The 20,525-nt window shown below is 39.2% G+C and overlaps 1 protein-coding gene and 1 long non-coding RNA gene across 2 annotated transcripts; one reads left to right on the top strand and one right to left on the bottom strand.

Annotated features, from left to right (window-relative positions):
* The first annotated feature begins 5,251 nt into the window (after positions 1 to 5,251).
* On the top strand, positions 5,252 to 8,672 carry LOC148648209 (uncharacterized). Its single transcript, XR_015926814.1, has 3 exons — positions 5,252 to 5,291; positions 6,447 to 6,490; positions 8,436 to 8,672. It is a non-coding gene; the product is annotated as an uncharacterized LOC148648209 (long non-coding RNA).
* samhd1a (SAM domain and HD domain 1a) lies at positions 5,620 to 20,449 on the bottom strand. Its single transcript, XM_088608341.1, has 16 exons — positions 20,052 to 20,449; positions 18,934 to 19,000; positions 18,538 to 18,610; positions 18,069 to 18,229; positions 17,612 to 17,727; positions 17,436 to 17,506; positions 17,018 to 17,167; positions 13,369 to 13,469; positions 12,933 to 13,041; positions 12,463 to 12,554; positions 12,173 to 12,288; positions 11,228 to 11,367; positions 10,732 to 10,824; positions 10,352 to 10,456; positions 9,106 to 9,243; positions 5,620 to 8,586 (listed from the first exon to the last, which is right to left on the bottom strand). Exons 1-16 carry the CDS (start codon positions 20,236 to 20,238, stop codon positions 8,452 to 8,454), a joined length of 1,854 nt encoding a protein of 617 aa, XP_088464467.1. The 5' UTR covers positions 20,239 to 20,449; the 3' UTR covers positions 5,620 to 8,451.
* Between the last annotated feature and the right edge of the window lie 76 nt (positions 20,450 to 20,525).

Genomic DNA, 20,525 nt, shown 5'->3' with positions numbered 1-20,525 from the left:
CAGTGTAGTAATGGTGAACTATTGCACTTTATGATCGTGACTAGATTTTCTTTATGTAAACTTATTTAAAACACGGGTGTAATGCTGAAAACACGCAAAATATGCAAAATAATACTGCGAACTAAAACCTTCAAGCTCTGCTTTGTCTCTAAACGTCTCGGTGAACACTGAAATTGCATACAGTATATTCATTCTAGTTATAGCTCACCAAAGAAACCCAAAGCTCTTTTAATCTTATACAGTATATTGAATGTACCCATACGCAATGTTTTACTAATTGAACAGCAGCTCCATTGGAATTAAAAAGAGAAATGAGCTTTACTCCATTCACTATAATGTTTTTCAGCTACTGCTGAAAGATATTATTATTATTATTATTATTATTATTATTATTATTATTATTATTATTATTATTATTATTATTGTTGTTGTTGTTGTTGTTGTTGTTGGTAATGTTAATATTAAGGATAATTATATTATTATGCTCAGCAGACATCCTTATGTATGACAACTTGATTGAAGTTTCATACTCAGTGTATAATCTGTCAGTAATGGCAAGAATAAGCATTAGGGCTCCCCTTCTCTACTGATTATTTTAAAAATGATATTTTGACTTTTAATGTGTGATTTTATACCATATTTACACCCCACCTGTCCCTGTAACTGTATTTCACAGATGGTTCTTAGGAAAGCAGGTTACCCCACAAGTTTGTAACACATTAAGTCATATAGTTACACAAAAACCATTAAATTAACTCTAAAACATTTTAAATTTAGGTTATTCACACTCAAAACATTTCTTATTTAGTTTTCAATGTGGAATGAACCTCTACTTGTTCCTTTGCAGCCAGTGCACTGAATTTCATTGTGTTTGCATAATACAAGAAGGAAGATTATTTGTTCTTCAACAAGCTTTGTTTTGACCAGATTAAAATTATTTGCTGTGTATAGTTTGCTATCACAGCGGGGTTCTTAAAGATTAAAAAGATGAACAGTAGATCAAGATGCACTATATATGTAGTTTAAAATATTTGACAGCTTCCCTGTATTCAAATGCTATTTATGTTTTAAAGCTTATACTGTATGTATTAAATATCACTATTGAGTTATGAGATGTGTTCCATAGATTCTCATAATGTGGTTTCATAGAAAGTATAATTACATATTATAAGATGAATAGGACTGTACAAAGCCTTTTTAATATAAGGCAACTTGGGGGTCAACCTCTAGTCATTTAACATGTATTTATGCCAGTAAAATTCTGTTTTTTTTTCCCATTATCCAAGTTCCTAAGGTAACACCTAAAGTCAATTTTAATCTCTCATACAAAAACAAGTTACCAGTGCAGACTAAATACAATGCAGTGTGTTTGTTTGATTACTCATTTTAAAATACCTGTTCAACAGCTTTTCAGCAAGGGATGAACGGATTAGCAGAAAGAGTATCCTTTGGGCCAGACAGGGAACTCCTTCTCAAGCCGGTACAGTCATCAGCAAGACATGCCGAAAGTGTTGTTGCACACAGTGTCTGTTTGGGGTTTACCACGCTGTTGCGCTTATGGGTTTTGGCGGTTACTGCTTTACAGCACTTGGGTGCCTCCACGGGTTTTTCTACCGTAACATTTAGAATTCAATTTCAACTCACACTATTTGTCATTACAATATAATTTCACATAGAGTCTGCTAAAAATAAAGCACATAAAATTCAACAATGTATTCCCAGCAAACTTAATTACATTTTTTTGAAATACTGTATAATACAATTATTAGATATTAGCTAATAATTATTATGAACACACACATCTTGTTGCATTGACCCCCATTTGGTAGTAAATATGTCCAAAAACTTCCCGTCAGATCTAGAGCTAGAGCAATCCAAAGTTTTTTGTATTTCTTCCAATAGTTAGTACATTTCAGTTGTTCCTGTTAATATAAACAGCATCTGCCTGAAGTCCCACCTTCAACAAAACTGACAAAAAATTACTGTTTATATTATTTAGTATTTTACACAGACATTAGGGGACTGCTTAGATCAATTAATAGGGTAATCCCATTCTAATTATGAACACATTGAGATATGCTTCTTCACTGAGGATTCTTCAATAAATCACAGCTGGCAGCTAATTAACCAATTAGACAGAAACATGCCTGTATAAAAACACATTGTTTTGTGTAAGTACTATTATGAATATGTTTGTACGAATTTTTGGAGGAGAAGGAAACTACTGAACTGACGGGTGTAATCTAAAAACAGGTTTGTGTTGATGCTGAGTATGAATTAGCAATTTGCACAGTCAGGTCTGATTTATTATTGTGTGGAGAACTGGTACTATTTTTTATCAGCACACTGTTTTTTTTTTACCATCTTTAGTGATTTTAAGCCCTTTATATTCTTACATGTCATGGGCTCCCCCATGACCCAGAATTAGAAGAAGCAGTTAGAAAATGAATGGATGGATAGATATCAATTAAAGGACAGCTGGTATCTGGAAAATGTGGTCAAGCTATGCATGCAGGACACATCAGCTGGAAATCATTGCCAACTCACGCAGGTGTGACTCCTTGCTGTTGATCATGGCAGGACAGACTTTCAAGATGAGAAGAACTCCTCCCCAGATGGGGAAATGATATCATCGAAAGAATTAATTGGGAGGAGGTTATTGTTACCTACTATCCTCAGGTCTGTGTGTTCAGTGGCTCATACCCTACTGGGACATCAACAGCCAGTGAGTTTCTATCACAAGACAGTGATCAACACAATTTCCAACAATTATATTTACAATGACATTGACTCATGTGTGGTGAATTCTTGTGCAATGAGTTTTCTGTATTGTGCTTATAAATAGTTTAGGAGGATCTGTAGAATTTTCTTTTCACTTTGGCAAAAAATCCCAATTAAATGTATGATGATTCAATATTTTTACACAGTACAAAGTTTAAAAGGAACATAGGGAGGTGAATACTTTTGATAGCCACTTTATATCACTTCTGGGATGGTTAAAATCTTATCACGAAGCCAAATAAGTTATACATCCCTAACCTTTAACCTCTAACTATAACTGTAATCCTAGCCCAGATTCAAACATTCATCTTAACCCTAAAACCTACTCCCAGTCCTAGCTCATCCTTACATATAACCATGACCTGAATAGGCCTGTAATGTAATTACAATCATGTGATTGCTCTGCATTGTCTTACAGGGTGATGTAAAACTGAGTTTAATAAAGGACATGTTCTTAAAAGGGGATCAACTAAAAATCTCTGGATGCTAATGTATGGAACCAAAAAGTATTTGAAATTAAAATTTTGAACGTCAATTTAAATATCATATCAATATAAATTTAATGTGTGACAATATATTATGCTTGAAAGATAAATTAATGTTTTCTATTTGATACAATGTGTTTTTTGTAAATTAAGTACTGGTTAAAGGAGAGAAAACAGAGTACAGAGGTGAAAGCTTCAGCTAATCATTATTTCATTAGTAGAGTATCACATGGATCTGTACTAGGACCACTGCACTTCATAATGTATACAGTATAAGTCATCTACATTCTTATGAATACAGAAGGGAGCAAGAACGGCAAGGAATATTCTCAGCAATAACCAAAACACCCCCTTCACAGACTCAAAACACAGTTTCTGCTTAATGGAGTGGGTCACAATTTGATGGCAAAGGGATGAGCACGGAGAGAAGTACAGTAAACTGAGGGAGCACTGTCAAGGTACAGATAGCACAATACTCACTTTTCAGTTTGTGATCCCAAACCACTTTTCTGCCTTTTTTCAACACAACGGCAGTATTATTTTACATAGACACAGGGGTACTGCGCAGATGAATTAATACGGTAATTTATTAACACGATGGAATGTGCTTCGTCACTGATGATACATAAATGCATGACAGCTGACAGCTAATTAGACAGAAACACACCTGTGTGAAACGCAATTGTGAATATATGGGTATGTCTTTATGCAGAAGACAGTAATGAATGTTGACGAGGCTGAAAAAGATTACTGAATGGAGGGGTGTGACCTGAAAACAGGTTTTGTGTCGAGTACGGCGCAGATCTTGAATACAAATTAGCTGTTTGCATGCTCAGTATCAGCTTGTTATTGTTTGGAGAACCATTTTCTGCTTTCGGTTCACTGTTAATCATCTTTTGTGACGTTTGAAACGATAGCACGCTGAAGAGGAAGTAACAAGACCTCTTGCAGTGGGATAAACGGTTACTCCTGTCGATTTGCACAGACTGAGTTCTGTAAATAAAAACGAGAGTTCACCAAGGAGTTATTGGAAACCCAATTTTAATGACCGAAAGCGCTGGAGTGATATCTTGGCAGTGAGACCAGCAGCACTCCCCCAGCGAAAAAGAAAAAACCGACGAACTCAGGATTGGACAGTTTTTAAGTGCTTGTACGATCACTGGAAATATTCAAATGTGCACAAAAAATAAGTCATTTATTCCTTTATCATATTGGCTAGCTAATGTCCTCTCTTTGCTAGTTAATGTTAACTGTGGCTGTGTTTCTGTGTTGCGCAGCAACGACGGACTATGTTGTCTGGCGGGAGTAACGTAAACAGCTAAATTGTCGTGTTAAATTTTGAAATTAAAATTCATTCTATAGAGCATATTTCGCAACTGTTTTCTAAAAGCAATAGGCACACGAGGCCTTGCTCTATCGTGAAAATAGTCACAGTAAAAATGTGTTGCCGACACCTCCTTTTAACTGACTATATTCACAATATAGTACGGCCACACGTATCTATTATGGTACGTATTTAAATTTTTTAATGGAACTTGAACAATACGATCTTGCTGGGAATTTTCTAGGAGAAGGTGCTCAGGAACGTCTCATACACTGGTCTAGCACCATGGACAGTTCAGCACCTTTTTCACCTGCCTAAGTGTATTATCACTTTGAGACACCCAAACCAAGGATGAGTGAGAAAAACAATGACATTATAATAATTTCATATTTTAATGATTAAAAAGAATGAGCATGAATGGACTTTTATACACTAGGACACAAGTAATTTATTTTAAAAAGTGTGATGTGTTTTCTTTTTCCTAAGGGTTTACCCTGATAAACTTGCAGGACACAGTTCACGGTTACAGTAAGCACATTTTTCCTATTTATTTGTAACATTTTATTCCCCAGCTACAGACCTTATTAGTTCAGTGGCAGTGACTCTTATTATCGACCCCTTTCTTTTCTTATTGTTTCACACGAAGTCTGTTCTCTGCAATACATGTGCCTCAGAACTGCATGACGATGATGTTAATAAAGGTAAAAAAAATCCTCATATGGCTGTAAGACCTTTTAAGTTTTTCTTAAGACAACAGACCTGGTATTTTACATACGTTTCTAAAATGTTTATTAACACAGTTGCATACAGTTGGATTAGTAGTTCAAGTAAGGAGCTGCATCAGCATGTGGAGGCTGCAAAGGAACAAGTAAAGGTTTATGACATACTGAAAAGAGGAAAAAAAGAGAACGTTTCGGCTGTGGAGCCTTCTTCAGGTGGATTAGTGACTGGTATATTAAATGTGCATCTTTTGTATATTTCACTAGCATGTTTGGTCAATCATAATATATTACAAACCACACATGAAGCTTTGTTAGAACACAATTTATTGTGACCCCTCCACCCCATATACTAATGAAAAGTACACACTGTGTAGAAGGTTACATTCTAGAACATTCTGAAGTCCATGAAGCATGATAATGATATGCAAACCACCCCAGTATATAAGCCATTTTGAATGACAATTTGACATTTTTCATTTTAAAACTTCTGAAAATAAAAAACCTCAAAGTGATGCGTGTAAAATAAGTAAACACCACCAAGCACAGAAAACGTGAAACGGCAAAAATGAAGAGCGTGAGTATGTAAAAGAAAAAGGTCTTGTGTTTGAGGCCTGTACACCACTGCAACATTCGTAACCACTTCAAAATCAATAAAAAGAATAAAATAGGAAATTGTATGCATTTGGCCTAACGATCACCATGAAAGAAAAAGGGTGTTGAAAATGTGGGCGAAAAGTATACTCATCATAAAATTAAAAATATGCTTGACTGTAAAGGAGCTTGCTCCGCAAATAGGTCCTACCATCTAGATGACTCAGTTTCGAACCGGGTCAAGTCACTAACTGGGATTCCTCAGGCTCGGCCCGGGTTCCAGCAGCTCCCAGCGAAGAAGTAACCCCTGAGGCTTCCTGGGGGCCGTGCAGTCAGTGTGGACCTCTCTGTGAGCCGTGGCGGGGGGCGTCAATGGGAGAGAGGATTCGAGCGCCCCCCCCGCCTGTCCTCATGCTCCTCGTACGGAGACAGCTTCACGAGTGACCATTTCCAACCAGGAGGGTATATTGTAAAAATGACAGGGAAAACCACCGTTTAAAAAAACCCAACAGAAAGGCTCATTTTGTTTCTTTTTCTCTGTAGGTCTACTGCCTGTATTTCTCCTACCAGTAACAACCCCACTCCCAGTAAGTATGTATCCTTTATAAACCTGAATAAAGCAAACTTTACACTACTGTATATACATGATTTAGTTCTATACAGTGAGTTATCACGTGAAAACATTTTTAGGGTTTATCCTAGATGAAACAGTGAGAAAATGTGTAAAAGTGGTAGTGGATTTTAACTATTGAACAAGTGTGCCACTCATGCATATGTTGAGTTGAGCAATTCAGGACAGCATCAAAGTGCAGCTACATAAAAAGCAATATCTCTTTTTACAAAATTCAATATTCTGATCTTTTTTTCTAAGCGTGCTTTTGAAATTATTTTCTGTTTTATGCCTCACAAATTCAGAATCACCGATTTTCAATAGCAAACATCCTCAACGCACATGAATTGAGAACACACTCCACAACACACACTCATGCCCCTGTGATTCTAAGGCAGAGTTAGCATAAAAAGGTGAGCTGGAACATTAACAGGCAGCTTAAAACACCCATAGGCAAGGATAACGCAAAACCCTGCAATCTAAAGTTTCCATTGCCAATAGTTTTCTACAAAAAGACGCCAAATGCAGAATACATACAGCGGTTAAAAAACAGGAACTCAACATTCATCACTGGTCAAAATTTTGACCTGTATAACAATAAAAAAGCTTAATTTTTCCAAAATAAAAACATGCTGTTTTCTTTTGCAAACCAAAAATAACCTTAAAAGATAAACTCTTAAGTAAGAACATGGCAAATACAAAAACATTCAAAACTTAAAAGCATTCACTGCTGGAAATAAAAAGACATATTGCCAACACAATACAAAATAAAAATATAGGCGCATTTGTTGATATTTATACTGAGAAACAATATGTAAAAAAAAAAGGTTTTCACACACTGAGGTTCATGGACAATAAAGACCTCTATTCTATTGTCTCTTGACATTCTAAGTCAACTCTTTCCTATGAATTCAATAACTGCTGCAGCTTGAATTAAAAACACAAACATGAGCCATGCTTTTTATCAACAATCATGCAATATTAAAGATGGAACTGCTAATGACAACGCAGAAGTCCGGTGTTCAAGACTTTAACACCCAGCACACTTTATGAACATCTGCACTAGGTATCTCTTGCCAATTTGGTTGGCACTACTCAATATTGTTAAAATATTGATGGCTTAGTTAAAATATTTTGTGCACATCCTGATGCATTCTCATCATAATTTTAGTAACACTGTGCATAATAGCCTCTTTGTTGAAACAGAAAGATTAACTGCCTAGATTGTCTTTTATGCAAACACAGTGAGGTAGAAAAGCAGGAACTCAGACATTCACAAGAGTGTTTTGACATTCAAACAAGTACATAGGGAAGGTTAGAATCTGCAGCATATTTCTGAAACTGAAGTATATAAGAGGACATTTAAATGTAAAATTCACACTTTAAATACAACCTTAAACCACCTGTTTCAATCAACCAAGCAGTAAGCTCCAGACAGCAGCCAACAAACTCCACTTCTAAAATCCTGTTTAACACCTGTCACACCTCTCTACAATCACATTAACAGTCCTTACACTCAAGATCCCAGCCGTCCAGAGATCCTGGTCATTTAGAATCAGGGTTAAAGAGTCTAGAAAAATACTAAAGCGCTTTGAGTGGTGATCACAAAAAGATCAAAAGTACAGCACAGAAATAAAATTGTAAATAAAATATCCAGGCTGGCTGCAGTCCTAGGTTGAGCAACGATTTTCTGAGCAGCTCTGAGAAGGTCTAGAGTATGTCGTAACACATCATGTTGGAGTATCTACTGTACGTGACATTTCATTTCCTTTATGATCTCAATAATTATGCACCTTGCCTAAGAAAGCAACACTCAGAATACCGTAAGCACGAGATCTAGGTTCTGACCCTGCATGTACTGTTCTACTTCTGTTCTCAACACCTCTAACACACATTTCCCTCGATTTCCCTTTGCCTTTCAGTGCTCTCCGGCCATCCCTAGAGGACGAGCTTGGTTCGCGTTTTGGAATTGATCAGGACTCCGCTCATCACCCTTTTTCCTCCTTCGTCGTCACTGTCCTCATCCCAGCTGGCTTTCAGGGGAGTCAGCTCTGGGGCAATTATGTCCCCATCCTAAAAATAAAACCAGTAAAATCAAGACAATTTGGGCATCTGCTCAAACCACCTTAACAAAACAAATAAAGGATTTCTGAAGGACACACATGGACCACTTCCTTAATTTGAAAGGATCTAAAGTTTAATTTAAAATTTTAACGTAAACTACTAACCAAAAAATACTTCATACCGTTCATATTTAACATTACCTCAAAATACATATAGTGTCTTGCAAGAGTATATACAGTATATCTTTGCACGGTATTCATATTCTGCTGCTTTAGCATACTACTCATGCCAATATTATAAAATTACTCATAATCAATCTTATGTCATAAATTAACTTGTCAATTCACTATAATGGATACACATCTCACATATCCTGGAATATCCTTAGCTAACATTAATCCTGAAGAACCTCTGGCAATATTACAACAAGCCAAGGCTATTTAAGAGCTACTAAAAGGACTGAGTGTTAGAGAGCACAGGTCTCCCAATATGGGCCAGTAAAAGATAAAAAGAGTAAAGGGGCAATACCTGAGGTTTGGTAAAGTCTCTATCGAAGCACCACTGCACAAAGTACTTCTTGGCTGCCTCGATACTCTTTTCATCAGTCTTCTTGCAGTAAACCCGAATCAGCTGCTCAGCAAACTTCTCGGGCAGGAGCTGAGACACCTGCAGAATCAACAGGGCTGAAAAGGCCTTTCTTGAAAGCAGGACACATTTAGCAAATTTTGTATCCCAAAGAGTTCCAGAGTCCGAACGTAAATACTTGTTTTTCAATAAAGCTTTAATCACAGCAATACACGTTTCAAAAAAGAGGCTTGGTGTTTGCTACATCGTTGTAGCTCTTGTAGCTTTTTAATACAAATCCCAGAGCGAAGAAGATAGTAAGGAAGCAGAAGTTTGTGTTCAGCATTGTAGATGGAGGATTCACAGGTACTAGTACAATCCTAACTGGCAGCAGCGTTCCCATTAGTAATGTAACAATCTCATGCGATATCTAAACTAAACTGGGCATGGCCAGTACTGGGCAGGGAGACCTCCAAGGCAATCCAGGCTGCTGTCTTAAGATGCTGGTGGACCAGTGGACCACTGTCCTTCTGCACCAGAATTTCCAGACCAGTGCCCCAGTTTGGTGACCAGTGATACTGTGCTACAGGAGGTGCTGTCCTTCAGATGAGACATCAAACCAAGGTTCTAACTAGTTATTAAAGATCCCATGGCTCCTCTTGAAATTTTAAGTGCTCTAATCTCAGTGTCCTGTTGAAATTTCACTTTAGGCTAATAGGCTTGTGTGGCTTTCCTAAAGTTTTGCCTTAATCAGCCCGACAAAGCAATTTCTCACTTCTGCTCCTGATCTGTTGTAAAAGCATGAACTACCACACATCACCTCGGTGTGTGATGCTCTGAATATATGAAATAGGTCTTCTTCTATGACTAAAGTACTTTGGAATAAAAAGCGCTATATAATTGTAAATTGTTATTAGAATAATAATTGAATGGATAAAGAAGGAATTGAATAAATACGAATGGAATACAGTTTCTATGGAAATCAATATACATCCTGTCTGAATGGAAAATACATAATTGTCTTTCACTAAACCTTATTTGTTTTCTGTTTGGTGCAAAGTTAATAGTGGAATTTTTCTAGTGGAACTACATTTTCCACCTAAAAATAGCCCATAGATCCATAGCAAATTGCACAGAAGATATAGGTAAGGCCAGAGAATTCTGACTTGCAATAACAACTGTTACTATGTTTACATAGAAAGGGGCTTACCTGGTCTTTACGAATTCGGATGGCATTGGTAGGGTCATTCTTGCAGTAGAAACGCACGTTGTTAATGGGATTTTTTTCCTTCATTCCATAGTCTATGTTTATCACCTAGAATAGAAGAAATGTTTTAAAAAATCACCCTTTTCAGAGTTCTAGGCTATATGTTATTTAAAAATGTTATTCAAAAACCATGCTGCTGAAGTCATATGTAACTCAAGTTTGGGACAATTAAACATTTTGATGGTCAACTGCTTCCTGATATGACAGTTCTAGTATCTATATTAACTGGGACCAAGAATTTTGGCACAATGTCCAAATGGTGCAAGTAAATAAAAGACAACTTGCACATACTTGTGTTTGGAATGAAATGCTTATAAACTCACACTGACAATGAAGTCTCCTGGATCTAGATTCACATCTGATGGGACCTGTGGGATAGATTTTGCAACATCGCTGGCCAAAGTGTCCAGCTCATGCTGAGGAAAAAGAAACCAAAAGGGTCAGCAACAGTAAGACCCTGTAACAAAGACATATATGTATACAAAAATCTATACAATCAACTCCAAATATTTGTATAAATTATAAGTTGACCTGAACTCCAAATGAACATTTCAAGACTTTTCAATACAAAAAAAATAGCCAAGGATGGAATTTCTTTACTGTATGTATTAAAAGATTACAGATAATAAATAATATCCACGATTATTGATGCATTCAGTACTCCTTAATCATATTTTTATCCTGAAATGTTTTTGGGGTGGGCAATTTCTCTCAGTCAAGTACAAAGAGCACTGGATAAGCGAGTCAGAAGAGCTTGTCTGAAATGTGGACCCAGAATAGTCTGCCTCTTCTTAAATGTACATATTGTCACCACTTTACCGGCAAGATCTTTGTGTCTGGTTTTGGCTGCGTCTGTCCGATGCACTTATACAGCTTCCGGCACATCACGTTGTTGAGGATTGTCCGAGCCTCTTTCAGCTCCGGGGCGGTGGAATACAGGATCTGCAGGAAGATGTGATCTGGGAGAGAGGTGGATAATCCCATTAAGCAAAGACTGTTTTGGAAGCCAAGAGGTAAAGAACCTCTTAGCAATGCAAAATGTAAATGCAATTGAAAACACAAGGCATGATAACTTAAGCCTTTTCCCTGTCTTTTAACATGTTGAAAACATGAATTACAAACAATGAAATATCTTGAATGACACAAATTTAGTTAAGTTTCACACATGTATAAATGTGCACCAATATTTCAGATTCAATGTAAATAAGTTTAACACTCCCATCATGAAAAATATATTTTGTTTGTACCTATTTTTTATCTTTTTTCTGCCATCATGGTGTTTCTGACATACCCTTTAAATTATGCACATTTTACCTCCTGCTCTGCTCTTGTGACATCTGTGTTTTACACTTTACTATCAGTTTCTTGGGGGGGGCAAAAGCCACCAGAAACATCAAGGGGCCACCCAAATGGCTCTACAGGTAAAGGCATTTGCCTCAGCAGAGGCCGAGAGTCAGCCAGGGTTCACTCGGCTTTCAGCCAAACGCTGTAGCCTCTTATGAGCCCCCAAACTGCAATCAGGGCTGAATATCCAGTATGGGGTTGCCTAGTCCTCAAGACGAACAGCATGAGGGGTGGGCATGTCAGAGGAGTCTGCTTACTCCTCATTCTCCCGTGTGTGGTGGCAGGGTTCTTAGCTATGAGCCAAGACACAGACAACAAACACACCACGGGCTATGCCCAAAAAAATAAATCAGATGCATAGAATAAAAATACGTAGTTATTATAAACTTTAAAAAAAAACACTGAAAAGAAAAAGCAGACCTGTCAGCTTGGTGTAGGCCTCCATATCATCTATTGCAGTGGAAATTGTGAATGTCCTTCCTTCGGAGCCTTCAATCTGGATGTATTTATCCGCCTTCAGGAAAGCCTCGGTTATCCTAAAAAGTAAAAAGGCTGCTATTTTCTTCTTGCTACAGTAGTTTGTTAACTGACACAATAAATAAATGTGTCATTCTCTGGACATGGAAAGCTCGACTTAAAAAAAAGCTGGCAGATAACCCTCAAGATGAATCCTAGAAGAAACAAGAGTGTGCAGTTTAAACTTTACTCACATTGTCTCAATGATATTGCCAACCTTGTGCTGGTAGGCTCTGCGGTGAAGGCAGTTTCTAGTATGAAACATGTCATACAGATTCCCTACTTCCTGAAAAGAGAACAGAACAAGCCAATAAATTCACGAATAAAAAAACACACATGAATTAATCAATTAAAAAGTAATTTATTTACTTGGTTTACATTTTACTGTTTGGGTTTAAGTACGTTGCTGGGTACATATCCCAGCTGCAGTTTGAACCTACAACCTTCTAGTTACATATCCAGAACCCACACCAATGCTCTGCACTGCTACCTTAATCTTATGTTATTATTATTCTGTTCTGAACATTTTAAACAGAAAGGCTCAGGATCAGAACAGTATAATGCTTTAAAACCTCTGACGACAAGATCTGATAGTGATGAATGGATGTAGTTGTAACAAATAAGTTTACCAGCCATTTTCATTTAAAAAAAATCGCACCAATACCTTGTCTCTGGTACAGATGTGTTTCTTATTCTCAACCTCACAAACTCGGGCGAACTTCAGAAAGCGCTTGTAGTCAAAGTTGTTTTGAATTCCAAGGTGATGGCAATCCCTAGCACACAGGGACAAAAAGCAGCACCGATTAAGGGGAGCATTTGGTATACTCTTGCCTGTGCACAGGTGACCTGAAGGTACATTCTGAGGAGTCTATGTAATAAGGTTGCAGGCAGGGTATTGACAAGTCAAAACCAGAATGAATTCTGTACGCATCTGAAGTAGCATTTCAGTTTCTAAACAACTGAATACAGCATTTAAAAAGATTCAGACTGGAAGACACACATACTCTAGGTACAGCACATACAGACAAATGCAATGCAATAAAACTTTGTAGTCCAGCAAAATCCACTGTCACGGTTGTGAATTTAGATGGAAAACACACCTGGCAAAATAATCCCACTTGTCCACATCAATGCCATTTCTCTTGTTGGCCACAATCTCATACAGGAAGCCCTTCTCTTCTGAACGGCCCCGATAAGGCCACTGGAAGGGGTACAAAAGGAAAAAAATCAATGGGTTCATATTCCCAAATAGCTTTCTTGTGATTTGTGTGTACTTCACATTTAAACCTCAGCGTACATCAAATTGGCAGTGATTCAGTTTTCCAATAATCAAGAGAATTATACGCATTACGGGCACCTTCATAAATATTGGCAAGGCCGGATTTCCCATTAGGCACTGTAGGCACAGTGCTTGGGGCCTACGAAAGTTTTAGGACCTACGAAGGAGGGAAACACTAGTGACTAACGAAAAACGAGCTGAAACAACATGCTCGTGATCAACTCTAGGTGCTCTAAATCAATAATCATATCCTATCCAGCGGCTGTTCTACAAACTAGAAATATCGAAGTGATGGTCACTCCATCAATCGCATGGTTTAGCATTAGAATAGTGCAGCACCCCCACCGGTCGCTTTAGCAGCTGCACCTCCCCTTAGCTATGTGTCCACATGGCAGGCTAGGGGCCTGAGGTCAGTGTGTTGATCTCAGATTGACCTGGTAGTGTAAATAGCCTAGAGAGTTTATGAGGAGCCATTGTAAATAGTTGTCAGTATTTGCTGCTTTGTCCTTGTTACCCACTGTAAACTGAAGTACCGCTCCTTAATCCTTACCCTGTGTGTGTGTAACCCCTTCCAGGAGTTTCAATCTCTGTCGGTCAAAGTACAACTGGCTGAGGTAAATAAACATGTTGTTGCTGGCACATGTGTGAGCTTCATTCTGTTGGAATCCAATAGTTTAAAGTGCATCATGTCAATCAACGTAATTAAATTGGTGTTTACCCCTCTTTTTCACATTTTGGAGTGAAAGTGCCTAGGGCCTACGAACGCCAAAATCCGGCCCTGAATATCGGTAACATTTTATGTGAAATATGGATTCCTGCTTTATTTTAACTGTTGAATATCATTTTACTGGCCTCCACATATAAAACAAGCATTACAACCGATGATATTAGTTGACATATTACAGTCAACATCCAGGTTGATCCAGGCAGGTGCTTTTTACTTGGAAGAACCTGTGCATTGCTGCACTGATGCAGCTAGGGAGCCTTTTAACTCCAGATCTAAATGCCTCTCAAGGGTCTTTAAAGAGGACTTACAATTCACTGTTCACAGGTAAGGAACGAGAACACAAGCAATCCTCCTCCTGGATCAGTAATTCACCATCCCCAGAATGCTAGCATTGCTGCTTTTGCCCCAGGGTGGACTTATGCACAGGGCTCCAGTCAGAGCTATCCTAGGCTCCCAACGTCCTTTTAATCCTGCTACTGAGTGTGTTCAGAAACAAGAAAAAACATCAAAAAGCATTCATATATTATCTATTTCCAACCATTTTCTTTTTAAAACAAAACTACTCCTACTTAGCTGATGTGTGGTGAGCGTTCTGGCGCACTATGGCTGCCGTCGCATCATCCAGGTGGATGCTACACATTGGTGGTGGTGGAGGGGAGTCCCCATTACCTGTAAAGCGCTTTGAGTGGAGTGTCCAGAAAAGCGCTATATAAGTGTAAGCAATTATTATTATTATTATATTACTCCGCGCGCAACGAAAGCACAACCAGTCCTGAAATCCACTCACAATGAAGGCACATCCAGTCCCGATTTCCGCGCACAATGCCGCGGTTTCTTTGCCTGCCAGACTATATTCTGGGTTTACAGCCAACCACCCATTACATAAACCAGTGTCTGCCCCAGGCCAGGGGAAAATCAGAAACTCACGTTCACTCCATCACCTCAGGCGATCCTCGCAGGGAGCGGAGACTTCCCAGTCGGTCAGACAAGAGAGTCGGGACTTAAAATGAGTCCTTACTTCTTTCTCTCCTGCCGATGGGAAATCCCCACGCCTTCTGGAGGACCCTGCTCGCAGCGCCAAAATTGTTGTAACAGACAAATAAGTTCTGGAGCCCGAGATGAAGTTGAACAAGCGAGTTTTATTGCATGCAAGGAACAATCGGAATTGTTCAAAGATTATAGGTACAAAGCACCAGTTTATATAATAAACTTCAGCTGTTTCTGACGCAAAATTGTTACCGCGGTAATGGGGGGAGGTCACCTGTGTTTGGACATTCTCCAGACCTTGAACACTTTGAATGGCTGGTCTCATCTTCCCATAGTAAGGGAGTCTCTAGCTCGCACTTGGAATCTCTTATCAGTTGACTCCCGTCCCTGCCATAACTCAAAAGAGCTTAAGCATGGAATGTTTTGTACCAAAAGAAGTCTTTGTGCAGAAAGAAATCAGTTAACCCTTTTTTCACATCTTATATCTTTCTTCACTACCAAACAGGTTAGATAAGCCAAAGGGCCTTCTCTCGTTTCTAACTGTACTAAAAGAGAAAGTGGCTAAAAGCAGCTCTTGCTGAAAGCCTTATATTGCTGCCGCTGAGATGGCAGTATTTCCTTTATTATTACTGTTACAGCTTCAGGTGACTTAGAAGTGTCTCTTAGATTTTAGATAAAGTTTGTGACACTGAGAAGAGTAAACACTTCAAACTTCAAAGGAGAGAGGATGTTTGCTGGGGTATGTGGGGGTCCCTTGAGCAGAAACAATTGTAAAGTTTATCTTAGTATACCTAGGCAAGTTGTGGATTAATGATTGCAAAGTAGCAGGACAGAAATGGACAAAATAAGATCACATTAAGAGTACAAAGGAAGAAGAAGAGGGAGGAAGAAACAAGGAGCAGCAGGGAGAAGAGACAGTCCGCAGAGTTGGGACTTGAAGCTTGCGCCAGGCGAAAGTCCCTACTTCATGATCATCCAAATCAAACCTGACTAGAGCTACTGTAAGTATCTGAACCTTGTTAGAGAGAGTGTGCTATTCTGCGTTTTAGGGCACTTGGGTTTCCTGGGTAAAATATACCTCAGTAAGAAACATCTTTCCTGCTTAGGGTGCATTCTTATGGATAGAAATATAGGCTCCCATTTATTTTGTGGCATCCGGGGTGCAGAGAGAGAGATTTAACTGCAGTTTGCATTGTATTTAGTTAGAAGGCATATTAAGAGTTTAATGCTTAGTAGCAGTCTGAGGTTTTCTGGGGGTGACCAGAATGTTCTGCCTCTGAAACACTTTGCTTGTAAATACCGTACATAACATATCTTGTGTGTTGTATGTTGTGTGTAGTGCAGTTTGTGTTCTGTATTTGGAATACATATTTGTTTAACCATGTGTGCCTGGATTATTACTCCTCTCTACTAAGCTGTGCCTGAGAACAAAGAAATTCACCTGCCTCTAATTATTCCAGCCACTCGGGTATATTGCTAGAAATCACTTTCAAGTTGGGGGTTATAAATAATTACTGACTAACCCACTTCGTAACCCCCCATTTGTTACATTATTATTTACCTTATTGCTTCATTAGGTAATTACTGGTGTGGAGTTAGGACAGTATGTGAAGATGTGTTGGGTGGATGCAGTCTGTTATTGGCTTTATGTTGCTTAACTGTATGAGCTCACCAAATCCCATTCTATCCGTGGTGTTCACCTCTGTGACTTAATTGTCTATATGCTCATGCACAATCCTGTTGGCTCATTACTCACTGAAGACTGGTTCTGGTAAGTGGGCCCAGCTATCTGCTCCTTGATGAAAATGATGTCATCCGGAAGAACTAGGCCATACTGCTCCATTGCAGTCTCCAGATGATTGGCAGATACCAGGTGATCGAACATCTGAAGAGAGGCAGTCTCATGCTGGAACATGCATGTACACAATTACTCAGGACCTCAGGATAACAAGATGGATCCAGCCACAGATAAAAAGTGAGAAAATGAGTCACACTGTACAGTTAGAAGCCTAGCACATCTTGTGTGAAGAGACAAATAACACAGAGAAATTATGTTATTCTTAGTTAAATGCAGCACAATTATAATTTTTTCTCATTTGATCTTGTGGCCTTGGCGTCATTATTTTGCCACAGCACTTAAAATCCCAAAAATATACAAAATTCTCTTCCATTACCTTCCAATTTAAGCCTGGGCGGGCTTGAGGGATGAATATTCCATCAAACATGTGAGAGAAAGGGCCGTGTCCTAGGAATCAATACGAGAGAACAAAACAAACTGTTAGTTCCGCCTCGCAAGAGTTAAGACGTAAAGCCACAGCCAACAGAAGAGGCTATGAGGGACATGGCTCACCCAGGTCGTGACACAGCCCTGCGATCTGCACACACAGCATGTCCCTCTGGGTGATCCGCAGCTCCGGCTGTCGCTCATACAGGGCCTGGACCAGCCGGCCCGCCAGGTAGCCCACCCTGAGAGAAACGCACAACCTATGAACCATCACCAACACACCTGCTCAATGCCACTCAGTGCACAGCAAGACTGCTGCCACAGTACTCCTGCCTGCGTCAGCAAGGAAACACGCCTACTGTGGCAGCTGCAGGATTTCCGACTAAATTTCCTTTGTTTGCTTTCTTAATGTTCCCAAAAGGCGTACAGCTTGGACATTAAAAATAGCTTCACTTTCATGTGAAGATGAACTGAGAGAACACCATGTTACTGCCATTACGTTAAGAGTTTGCGCAAACTATAAACCTTCACTAACATGAACAGACAGTGGACGTGGAGCTGTGCCAGTGCAGGGTTTGCCTACCCGATGGAGTGCTCAAACCGGTTGTGGGAAGCTCCAGGAAACACTAAGTAGGTACCACCCAGTTGCTTGATGAAGCGCAGCCTCTGAAACTGGGGGGTGTCGATGATTTTCACCAGCAAGGGGTGCATCTCAATGTGACCATGGATGGGGTCGTTGAAGACCTGGAAGGCAGGGAACTCGCATGGAATAAACACTACAGGCACTGCAGGCTACAATTAACCCCACTGATTCTGAACAAAATCTGTGCTAGTTTAATGTAACTATTTTTAGGGTCCAGGTAGGAGGTGAAGGTAAATTCTGAATATCAATAAATAAAAAAAGTTCAGATTTATTTTAAACAGAGACTTTAGAGCTGCAAAAACAGCTGCTATCCCCCTTACTACATCCAGATCTTTACCAGTTCCAGCTCCTAAACTATCCATGTGCATCTGGAAAATTAAGATGGAAAAACCACAAAAAACGGCTCTACCTTCATCCTGTCAACAGAAAACTGCCATAGATTTCTCAGACAGTGAAGAATCTGTAATCGGGCACCCAGAGGTCTGAAAAATAAAAGGAAACAATGAGCACAACAGATAGTTAACAGTCCTGGAAGTTACTGGGGGTTCATGCAGAATAAGTTCAATTCTTAAGTCCTGAAGGTGTTTAGAGATCAGAGGTTGCCTGAGTTCATACATCAGCATGGAGTGGCTCTTAACATTAAGCCTTAAGAGCTTTAATTGGATTCACTTTTAGATCAGCTCTTCCAAAATGAAGGAAGCTGGCAAGAAGGTCTAAACGCAAAATAAGAACTGTGCTCAAGCAGCCAGTATACTGTACAAGCATTCCCTTTTATTTTAATGCACCTCATTGTAAACTCCCTTACCCAATCCCCATTCTCTCCAGGTGAGCATCAGTAATGTAGGGCAGGCCCACACCTGTAATCTGGTGATCTGAAAGAACAAAAAAGGGGTCAAGGTCATGAAGAGAAAAGGGCTGCAATATAGCTCAGTAGTGCTTTAATGTACAGAAGTTCAGTAATGCACTGCCACATCACTAGACACAGGCACAGTGCAATTCAAAATGCAGGTTACTTAAAATGACAAAAGCAGGGTTTTAAATATGAGTACAGGCTGCCAACAAACAATGTACATTCATTTACTCTCATGTGCAAGAGCTCGTGATTTAAAAATATGGTATATGACTCAATCACAATCCGTTTAATTGAATATAAAAATTAGTTTAGAGTTACTGCTGCTTGCTTGCTGCCTCCCTACACCAATGTACAGTATATGCCATCTTCCTTGGCACACTTGGTGCACTTTGGTCCAGTCAAATGCAACCCAAGATCGAAAACAACTTCTCGCTGCTGCATAATATATTTGATAAGAGGATATAAAAGTACAGACACCAAGCTCCCACAGTCTGGAATACGAAGGGCAAGGAAGCCTTGGACAAGGTCCAGGAACTACATGGAGGAAAACGAAAGTGAACGACACTGAGTGGAGGAGAAGCGGTTCGGACAGTAAAAAACATTAAAAAGCTTATTTTGGTTTGCACAGGACCTACATTCCATAGTAAAAAATAATGTGGGTTATTATAAAGATACAGTACGTTACTCCACTTGGTGAAATGTATTGTAAAATAAATAATTTATTGTAAAAACAGTCTTAACAGCAATCGGCTGATGTTTTCTGCTATGCTTTACCAAATTCGACGTGGGTCGTTTACGAAATTACGGAAATTTACAGATGAAACCACTTCAGCTTCTATGTACTGTATATATCAAGAGTCAAGTATTTTGATGTAAATTCGTGCACCGATACCCACGAGACTAAATAGCATAAACCAGTTATAGTCAATCAAATTACAGTAGTTTGATACCACGATGTATTATTGCCGAACAAGAAAGTGTTACTACAGCTCAGGTCAAACGCCTATTCCTAATCTGCAAACGCGCATGCATGACGTCCATTGCATTTTAAAAATAGAAAACACCCCCACCTCTAAATTTTTGTTGCCATTCTCCAAACCCTTTCAGTTGCAGATATTTGCACGTTTCTTCAACACCCCAGGTCTGATAATCAGTGTGTCGCCACGAAACGTCCGAAACCTTCTTTTCGGGAGTTACGCACAAGTCGGTAGGCAAGATCTCTTCTCTCAAACGCTTTCGATTTTCGTGCCGGCTCATGCTTATCTCTTGTAAAAGTATCAAATGCAATAATTTTGTGTACGTTCAAAAAATATATACACAAACGAAATCGATTCGATTTTCCACTCGGGTGAGTGTTACCGGCTCCTTTACACATCCGCTTTAGTTTTACCGGCTCCAGCAAAAGCTCAACCTACACCAACCACTCCAGCTCTTATTGGTCAAACTGTCATATGAATGCAGTTATACCAGAAACGCACCGCCTCTCATCGGGAGCCCACGCCTGCAGTCTGGACCGTGACGTAGAAACTACTGGTGCCATCTAC

This window comes from Lepisosteus platostomus, chromosome 15 (assembly GCF_059453375.1).
Source record: "Lepisosteus platostomus isolate fLepPlt1 chromosome 15, fLepPlt1.hap1, whole genome shotgun sequence".
Lineage (NCBI taxonomy): Eukaryota > Metazoa > Chordata > Actinopteri > Semionotiformes > Lepisosteidae > Lepisosteus > Lepisosteus platostomus.
Note: the sequence above shows the minus strand (reverse complement) of the source record. Positions and strands in the feature narration are given on the sequence as shown.